Source organism: Octopus bimaculoides, chromosome 4 (assembly GCF_001194135.2).
Source record: "Octopus bimaculoides isolate UCB-OBI-ISO-001 chromosome 4, ASM119413v2, whole genome shotgun sequence".
In the NCBI taxonomy this organism is placed as follows: domain Eukaryota; kingdom Metazoa; phylum Mollusca; class Cephalopoda; order Octopoda; family Octopodidae; genus Octopus; species Octopus bimaculoides.
Genome location: NC_068984.1, coordinates 16,970,686 through 16,981,410, shown reverse-complemented (window position 1 = coordinate 16,981,410; position 10,725 = coordinate 16,970,686). Strand labels below are relative to the sequence as shown.

General features: G+C 33.3%; 2 protein-coding genes across 3 annotated transcripts in view; both read right to left on the bottom strand.

Annotated features, from left to right (window-relative positions):
- LOC106875194 (mitochondrial nicotinamide adenine dinucleotide transporter SLC25A51) overlaps nucleotides 1–10,550 on the bottom strand; it is a 67,936-nt gene extending 57,386 nt beyond the window's left edge. The window contains exon 1 of one of the 2 annotated variants that reach the window (XM_052966915.1): nucleotides 10,243–10,550. The gene's annotated coding sequence lies outside the window, so the exon portion shown is untranslated. Of the gene's footprint in view, nucleotides 1–5,990; nucleotides 6,069–10,242 lie in introns of those variants that run through there. The other variant, XM_052966918.1, reaches the window with a different exon arrangement.
- LOC106875195 (dnaJ homolog subfamily C member 27) lies at nucleotides 1,648–10,243 on the bottom strand. Its single transcript, XM_014923237.2, has one exon. The coding sequence runs from the start codon at nucleotides 10,069–10,071 to the stop codon at nucleotides 9,265–9,267; it is 807 nt and encodes a 268-aa protein (XP_014778723.1). The 5' UTR covers nucleotides 10,072–10,243; the 3' UTR covers nucleotides 1,648–9,264.
- Nucleotides 10,551–10,725: the final 175 nt, after the last annotated feature.

Here is a 10,725-nt window from a genome sequence, read left to right as displayed (position 1 = left end):
ATACCTACAAAGCCAGAAAACAGCACAGCTCCCATGACTTTCAGAAACATTTTTCCACACTCAGAGTTGCTGAAGCATGGAACAAACTACCTGCATCAGGTGTTAGTTGCTGAGACATTGCATCCTTTAAAACCTCCAAGCGTCCTGAAATTTGCCAACACTATACCTGATATCCCCATCTCCTTGCACATGCACACATGTATATCATAACTCATACACTGTTCACTTTCCTGACTTTTGCACATAATTCTATGTACTGTACATGCACCTTTGATGAGTTGTAGTGCACCTGAGCACCATACACAATAATTTTATTATTATTATTATTATTATTATCAATAACATAAATTTATTACTTTAGACATGATATACTTAATGAAGTAACTGAAGTTGCTGAATGTTTGGGAAATGAACAATAAAGAGCAGAGCAACCAGAAATATATAAAATACTTTCCGGTCATAATCATAAGTCTGTATTTATGTGCCAATGGACAAAGAAAAAAAATCAATACTTCTTTCTTTAGAAGAGAAAAACATATTGCCAAAGATGGATTGATAATATAATCATTAATTAGTCACTTCCCACAACAGATATATCTATATCTTTATCTCTTGTCCATTTATTTATTCATCTATTTTGTCTGAAATTGGTTGCAAGTAAACATCCAGCATCTCCTCCTTGATACTTTCAGTCATTTGATGATTTACTTTCTGTTACTGATGCAGAAGAAATCCTATTTCTGATACTTGTGGTCTGCTTCTGACAAGGTACTTAACTCTGCATAACGTTGTTAAACTAGTTATCTGGACTAAGTACATTTTTAGAAAATATTCTTAGGCTTCATGCCTTCTTTTATGAAATGAAATAAAAACTACTCCAGTGTCCTTCCTCAGAACATTGTGTAGATGTTTCCTTCATCTACAGGATAATCAAGAGCCATCTGTGATGTGATGGCATAAGGTTTATGCCACTGTGGTTGTTGTTGTTGTTGGCACTCCATCGCATACGACGTCGAGGGTTCCAGTTGACCTGATCAACAGAACAGCCTGCTCATGAAATTAATGTGCAAGTGGCTGAGCACTCCACAGACACGTGTACCCTTAACGTAGTTCTCGGGGATATTCAGCGTGACGCAGTGTGACAAGGCTGACCTTTTGAATTACAGGCACAACAGAAACAGGAAGTAAGAGTGAGAGAAAGTTGTGGTGAAAGAGTACAGCAGGGTTCGCCACCATCCCCTGCCGGAGCCTTGTGGAGCTTTAGGTGTTTTCGCTCAATAAACATTCACAACACCCGGTCTGGGAATTGAAACCGCGATCCTATGACCGCGAGTCCGCTGCCCCAACCACTGGGCCACTTTGGTAGCAGCAGCACTAAAAGAGAGCAATAAGACACAGCTCAATGACAGGCAAATGAATTATGAATGTTCTTCCATGAAGATTTACTTATTACATATAAATCTTCTTTTTTAATGCATTATCGAATGGGAAAGTGGGTGCATCTTCCATATCTTTGAACAACACTCTAACACAGAGGAGGAATTCTGAAAAACAATCAGCACCATTATTGTGACACCATTTATACATGAATGTGACAATAACTAAATCATACAAAAATACAGAAAAATTAAATAAAACAACCAAAACTGATAAAAAAGACTTTTTTTTATTTCAAGTGTTAATTTCATGCAAAAATATAAATATTAGAAATATAAATATAAAATTTTCGTAGATCGTTGACAGTTTAAAAATTAACGGAAAGTTATAATTAACTTAGAAAGAAATACAAAACATATTTGGTTGATTAGCTGGAATTCTCATAAGATACAAACAAATAAATTTGTTATGGAAAAAAAAGTCACTAAAATATTACCATTTACTGCAAATCGTTTATTTTTGTCCTGCAAGAGTTGATATATTTTATTTGAAGCAAAAAATGATAGTTTTTGTAGACTTGCATTTTTTCCCCAAGAAATTTGCACAACACCAAGATTGGAAACGTATTATGTTTACTCATGAATAAGCCTCACTGTTTTATAGTTGATTTTAAACGAAAAAACTAGAGTTCGACTTATATGTGTGGCAAAATTAAAACTATGAAGGGAAAAGAATTTTGTACCAAGGTTTAATACTAAATTAGGGGTACAACTTAAACAGAAGTAAATTCGGTATGTCAATCAGGATTTCAATGTAAAGAATATGTAAAAATAAAGAAGCTCAAATGATAGATTAATTGTTATAATTATTCTAATATATGTGAGGGGCTGTAGAGTGTAAGCAAGTTCTCTGTGTTGGGTCAGGTTTCATTCCCAATCAAGATATTTTACTTCACTTAGTCCCCAATATTTATGATTTATGGCTGGAGTCAATCACTCCGTAACTGATGGCGGCTGACATGTTGATTTTTTTTCCTTTGACATAATACATGAATACAAAATCTATAGGTGTAGGAGTGGCTGTGTGGTAAGTAGCCTCCTTACGAACCACATGGTTCCAGGTTTAGTCCCATTGCATGGCACCTTGGGCAAGTGTCTTCTTCTATAGCCTCGGCCCGACCAAAGCCTTGTGAGTGGATTTGGCAGACGGAAACTGAAAGAAGCCCGTCGCATATATGTATATACATATGTATGTGTGTGTGTGTGGTGTGTATATATGTTTGCGTGTCTGTATTTGTCCCCCCCCAACATTGCTTGACAGCTGATGCTGGTGTGTTTATGTCCCCGTAACTTAGCGGTTCAGCAAAAGAGACCGATAGAATAAGTTCTAGGCTTACAAAGAATAAGTCCTGGGGTCGATTTGCTCGACTAAAAAGGCGGTGCTCCAGCATGGCCACAGTCAAATGACTGAAACAGGTAAAAGAGTAATGACTAGATGGTACATTAATTCTTGTTAATTTGCTTTAATACATAAAGTAATTGCAATTTCAAACATGAAAGTTCACTATTAACTTTTTAAAATTGATAGTGAAGTGGAAAATAATAGGAAAATGATAACTGGATATTAAAATCTTGCTTAAATTTGAGGAGAGCTTCTAAACAGTCACTGGGCTTGCTAGAAGTAATAGCTACATTTTCAAATCACACCCTACTGTCTTAAATAAACAAAGGCACATTGGACAGTGTAGTCTATGATATATACAAATAGTTGGGATGGTCATGGCTGGAATATTTTTTGATCATAGACCTACTCAATCAGAGCAGACTTTAGGGCTTAACAACATCAACAGAAAATAAATTAAACCAGAGATTGCAAAAAAAAAAGAGAAAAAAAAAAGAGAAAAAAAAAGAGAGTCAGGTTACTATATTTAAGACAAAGTTTAACCCCTTTTGTTACTATATTTCTAATGAAATACGCTGCCATTGTTACAATTAATTTTGAAAATAATGAAGAATTTAGCAGAATAACTTTGGTATTAAGCTGATGTTTAGAATATAAATTAACATGAAACACTGATGGAACATTTTAATTTAGATCACTTTAAGACAGTAAAGTTTATGTCATACAACATGAAGCAGTTCTGGGAGGTTAATATTAAGAGGCTTAAAGAATGACATAAAGTGGGGGATGTGAACATATGTTTTTGAAGATGTCCATATTTTTTATGAAATAGAAACTATTTTCTTTCTCTATTTGTATTCCAAGCTTCTGCAATAACAATTATTATGTTTTATTTAGGAAAATTACTATTTTTGTAAGGAGTAAAGTAACTAATCTTGGTCGGTTACTAATACTTTTATTGTCCTTCTAAAGTATAAAATAAAAATTTTAAAAACTGGAAATTAAATAACGGTGAATTAATTAATGGTTATCAGCTAAAGCAAGTGATAATTTTCTATTGGAATTACTGAAAATATCATACACAAATGTAATGGAATAATAGTAGAATATTGTTGAGTGGTGATAAGGTTTTATCATATTCAGGCTGGGATACAGACTGATTTACTAATAGAGCCATTTCACCTCATCCACTCATTCTTGCCAGAGTTAACAGACTGAGATCAATACACCCATATTAATTCACTCCAATATATAAAGTAATTGTAATTTCAAAATGGAAAGTTTACCATTATCTTCAGTAGAATTCTTAGTGAATCAGAAAATTACAGAAAATTATAATTGGATATCAATATTTTCCTTAAATTTGAAGGGAGCAACTAGACAGTCTCTGGACCTGCTAGAAATAATAGCCACATCTTCAAATGACACCTTATTATCTAAAATAAATAGTGTAGTCTATGATACATATATATATATATATATACAAATATGACCCAACAGTTCATTAAGAGTTACTAAATATTTTCATTCAATCACAAGAGGCTTCTAACAAAAATTAAAATTTCTCCAATACAATTTTAAATATGAATTTCATTAACAGCTTTGACTGAGACATTAGGTTTCTTTTGCCATTATGCTTGTTTAAATTCACTATTATTGTTAATATTTAATTAAAACTATAATTGTAATATTTCACACCTAATTAATTACAGTATATAATTTTGAATCTTCATATGGTCAGTAGCTTTACCTTTGATCCTACTGAGGTTAATAAAATAAGTACCAGTAAGATATCAGGGTTGATATAATTGACAGTAACGCTCCACCCAAATTTGAGGCCTTGCAGCTATTTTAGAAATCAATATTTTATATTCCAATAAAAGTAAACAAAATCTATTTCTATCTTTAAAAAAATCTAAGATTTTGATATGTATTAAAGGATAATGATGATTAACAAGCTAATAATATACAGTAACTTAGTCGCTTATCATATTCAGAACAACAGTAACTTAGTAATTTCATTCACATCAAGGAAGTTTCACTCACTCCAATACTTGACTGGTATCATGTTTCATCAAATTTGGAAAAGTAAAAAGCATAGTTGATCTTGGTAGTGTTTAAACTTGGAATATAAAGGCCCATAATTAAATACTGCAGCCATTTTGTTCAAAGCATTACCAATCCTGCCAATCTAAAGTGTTGAAGTTATTTAATTTTGTCTGTATGAACTAATTAACAAATAAGGAGTTACCTAGATCAGCATGGTCTAGGTAACTCATGCTGAAATTGAGTTTATTGAATAACTGAAATTTAAATAATATTATGGGGGATTATTCAATTATTTACAAAATATTAGACTGAAATAAGTAGTGAGATTGATATAACCAACTAAAAGCACTGAAAGTGGTGCTGTAGTATGGCCACAGTTCAATGAGAGAAACCAGTAAAAGAATATTGGAAAACGTTTTTAAATAGTTTTAGTTAATTGCCTTTTGTTAATATCTTGACATGAATATGAAATATATATGAAAGGTGGTGAACTGGCTGAATCATTAGCATGCCAAGCAAAATGCTTAGCAACATTTCGTCTGAATTCAAACTCTGCTGAGGTAAACTTTGCCTTTCATCCTGTCATGTCATTCTATTGCGAAATCTTACATTATCCTAGATTTCTTAATGCTATCACAGATGCTCTGTCATGTAACTTTTGCAAAGCTTCTTTGCAGAGTAACAGGAAAATGAAAAGGAAAGAAGAAAAAAAAACAGAAAGGTTTATAAAAACTGACCCGCAACTGATTTTCAACAGAGGCAATGGAACTGTATCAGTGACTGGGTTGCAGAAGGGAGATGTTACTTACTTGACAAGGGATTTGACCAAGAGATACAGTGAATAGTTTATCAGTGACCAGGTCACAGATGTAGAATAAAATACTTTCAATAAAATACTTAAAAAGTAAAAGAAAAATATAAATAATACTATATTCTTTTACTGATTCCAATCACTAGACTGCAGCTACACCAAGACAGCACTTTTAAAAGTATTTAGTCATAATATCAGCTCTAGTATTTAGTTTAAAACTCATTATATTGATCTCTTTATAGCTGAATTTGCATGGTTTATGGGCCTTAAGAGAATTGCTTCCCTTTAGTGGTCTTCACTATACAAGGTCTTTACACCGGTATACACAAATATACAAGCAAATTTTACTCACAAAACATTGGTTTATCTCAGTGGTTCCCAACCTGGGGTCCGCAAAGTTAGTACTGGGGGTCCGTGAACTAAATTCAAAATTTCATATACCTATATATACATAAGGATAAGCATATTAAAAGGGGTCCATGGGAAAAGTCATTTAAATAAAAGGGTTGGGAATCACTTTGAAAAGGTTGGGAACTACTGGTTCATATCTAAAGTTTATTGCCTTCACAGTGTTTACCGTTTTACAAAATTAAATTAGAAAATTGGACAAAACAGAGAACACAATTTTTTAAAATTAAAAAGAAAAAGAAAAACAATTCACCACTTTGGGTTGAAAAGTTGGGGGCGCTGGGAAACCTGTCAAATGGATATTGAGGCATAGCAACATGCTTGCAGCGTTGCCACGGGTGATAGCGAGGCTGATGCACTTGAACAGCCAAGCGCCTTCAATAAGGCCCACCAGTTACCTCTGCTAGGCGAGTTGCCAGTGAAAACAGGAATCTCGCAGTTAGTGGTCCGAGCCCATCAAACGTCTCGGACGCCACAGGATGGAAAATGTAGTTGGGCGACAGATCACGGTATTTCAGGATTTTGTTTCACTCGGCCACAGAAGCTGTGGATTTTGCCCCAGGACACTGGTTTTGAGGTGATACACAAGATCAAACTTTGAAGTACATTATGAGCTTTTTAAATGGTTATCACAATATAAAATATTCTATCTTTTACTTTTAAAGAATGAAATGCTTTTTAAATCTAGGAAGTACCTCCATAATCAAGGCATTCTAGAATAATCTGGTTTTAAAAATTGAGTGGGGGGGGGGCATTTAATATCAAAGAATAATCAAGGTCTGTGTTTGTTGAATATCTGTTAATTATGTACATATAACTGGTAAAGTTGGCAGGACCAATGAAGCAGATTCTTACAGCTGACTGATTTGTCTAGGAAGTGTAACTATAAAATAGCCTCCTGAATGTAAAGCTTAGTGCTTCTAGTCAATGTCTTACAACTGACATGAAACACTAAACATTGGGTTGTCAGATAAATGCTTTTGTTCTTTCCATTTATTTTAATCTTTGTTTCAATGTCATTCGAATTAACACGAAAAAAAATTCTATCATAGTGTTTTATGTTTTTTTTTTTTGTAGCCCTTCTCTTCCTCTACAACTTTCATTTACCATTTTTGAAATTTGAATAAATTTTACTGCTTTTCAGACATATGACAATGAAGAGCCAAGTATAATAAAAATAAGGATAAAGAAATTAACAAATTTATCTATATTCACTCGGCCGCAGAAGCTGTGGATCTTGTCCTAGGGCACTGGCTTGAGGTGATACACAACAAGATCAAACTTTGAACTACATGGTCTTAATCACACAGTTTCTTCGCCTGATGCCTATTTATGTCCTAGAATAGCAGTATAGGAAAGAAGTTTAGTGCTCCTCTCTTACCACTAAGCATTTCACCCGGTGTGCTAATGATTCTGCCAGCTTGCTGCCTTGAGATGTCTTCATAATGATTGTAAATACAAGAGATAGAGCAATGAAATAGTAAATACTCAAAAGAAGAATTTGGTTACAAAAAAAAACAAAAACTTGAAAAGCAACACATGCACACATAAATTGATAACTTTTTCATTAAGCCAATATTAACATAGCTAAATCTTCCTAAACATCATCAGTTACTGTTTCATCTGTTTCAAAGATTTATAGCAATTTACAAACACAATTTATAAAGTAGAACAATTTCATCATTGGAATATAAATATTATGGAAAGCAAATTCTACAAGATTGGAGAAACTAATAACAGGAACTTCATTTGTGGCAAAAACAATAGGTAAGTATAATCAATGGAAACAGGTGAGGGTTGGTAACAAGACGGGCATCTCGCCATAGAAAATCTGCTTCAATGCATTTCATATGACCAATGCAAGTATGGAAAAGTAGACGTGATGATGATGATGCACAAGGAGTGTAAATTTGTAATGAATTGGTATAGCAAAAAAAAAAAAAAGTGATCCCAGAACATTACTAGTACTATTTTATCAACCTTGGAAGGATAAAAGATAAAATAAGACCCCAGCTGGATTGAATTAAATAACACATGTTCAACGGTATTTCTTCCATCCAATAACCCTGGAATGATAACCATTAAATTAAAACAATATATTTGGTTTAATAGAAATATTGTTTGCTGGACTACTAATTCTAAACCGTAAGTTTGAGACGACTCATAATTTGGTCAGTTTCTTCAGAAAAATATCGATACTTTATCTTGAAATGATAAAAAATTGTCAAGTCAGCTTTGTGAGAGATGTTTGGGACAGGCATATAAGAACCATATTCTGACACAATACCTCTCTGCTCCCCTCACATCATTTTTTTTTTTTTTCATTCGCAATTTTCGGTTGTTTTACAAAAGATCGCATAGTTTTTGCTTCACGATTTTCAATTGAACTTGCATTTGAATTAAGTTCGTCTTTCAGATGTTTAAGGATCACTAGCAGTAAAACTGTCATGGATATATATTACTGTCAATACCAGTAATACACAATCAGGCTCCTTTGTGTATACCTGAAAATTACAATACCTAAAGACTCACTGAATGCAAGAAGCTGTATTCAGCTCATTACAAATACATACACAATTATACGTACTAATTGTGTTTTCTGAATTTCGGTGTTTCGTTCTTAAACAGCGATGGGCTTTCAAGTAATTACTATCTTTAATTGACTTTTATAGGTATAACTTATCAAATGTGATTTAGGGTAGAAGGGATATTGATCTCCAAATAATTTGATTAATTCACTTTCATTTTAATGGCTATGGCACAAAGAAGTGAAAAGTTGTTTTAATAGGACCGATGAAGAAAAGGGATTCATTTTCTCAAGGAGGTTTGTGATATTTTAAAAAAAAGGTAACAACCAAATAAAATAATTTGATGGACATAAGTTTCCCACCTAAAAGAAACATCAAAAAATGGAAAAGTTAATTTCAGTTGGTTACGTTAAACTCGTCGTTCACAACACACGCACTCAAGATATTGATGTAAAAATTATTTAAAAAGTTGGTATCAGGCACCATGCATAAATAGGCAGCATTTTGGTTTACAAAGGTTTCAGATCAACAGAAGATAGATATTTTGGACAAACTGTGAATAAATTATAGAATACATTATTTTTATTCATTTATGACGACGAAAACGTTGTTTGACATTTGGTATATCTTTGACATTTCGAAGACGGTGGGGGTGATGAAGAACACATCCAACTTACTAATATTCCATTTCTATAGACAACGTTTTAACATTGATGAACGAGCAGCTACCAGTATTTTAAAGGCTTCTTCACTACCAGGGGCAATGTTTTTATCGGGATGAAGAAGTACGGCTAATCGGCGATAAGCTTTGTTGATATCTTCTTTTACTGCATTCGGATGCACACCGAGTTGTTCATGGTCATATTTAGCATTCTTTAAACGATGTATCAAGTCCACTTGATCTTTTGTGAAACCCAATTGGGTATCCAAAGGAATTTTAGTACCTCCATTCTCAATAGTGGCAACTATATCTCCTAAAAGAGTATTGAACATTTCAATAATGCCTTCTCCGGTTTGTGCAGAAGTTTCAAAATAATGAAAGCCGTGAGAGTCGGCCCATAAACGTCCTTCTAACTCATTTACAACTCGTCTTTTATCAACTTTGTTTCCACATACGCATACAACCATATTGTTCACATCTTTCGTATTGGTCATTTCATTCTTCATTTCTATTAGCCATTGATCAAGGCACTCAAATGTACACCTTCTAGACAAATCAAACACTAATAATGCTCCCTGAGCATCTCTATAAAATTCGTTGCGCACTTCATAAAACATCGGATGCCCTGCCATATCAAATATATTCAAGCGAACATCCCGATTTTTAATTTGCACTTTAGTCACACCATAATCAATTCCGATCGTCGTTAAATATTTATGTACGAACCTTCTTTCACAATAACGTTTTACTACACAACTTTTACCAACTTCTGTCTCTCCCATCGTAATAAGTTTAATCCGAAGCCTAGAAGGCTTATTATGCGATGTATTCTCCATGATATTCAATTAAATAAGAAGCCAAAAAAAAAAGCCGACTACAGATTGTAATATAAATATAACATTTCAAAAATAGACGAGTAAAATAAAATAAAATTTAGCACTTTCAAAGATTGGAGTTGTAATAGCTGATATTTCCAATAAATTGTGATAACAGAAAACGATAAATACCGTTTGGCAGAGTTGTATTGGTGATGCCAAATGCTTGCATTACGATACACTAGCGAGGAATAACTTGAAAAAGTTAGCTTCCATGGTGATAGTAGTAGCAACAATTGACAATAATAGAGATCAAAAAGACCCGTAGGAAACTGTTATTTAACATGTATATCTTTTGATTCTTCCGTTGTTGTGTCATTTTCCATTATGACAATGTTTTAAAATGAATAGATAGGAAAGAATTGGTATCGACCAAAAAAAAGTTCGGTTTTGCTTAAAATGTTTGAATCGGTAGTGTGAGTCGCTACGGTGACGTAACTAAACAAACTGAATTATCCCTCTGTATCAGCCTCTACTGGATCACCAGATCTGCTAGAAATAGCAGTCATAGCTCTCTCAAATTATACCCTATCGTCTTTTTTTTTTTTCTTTCAATAAACGATCACAATGAAAAATTTTAATGGTTAATTATATATATGCAAAAAAAAAATCGTG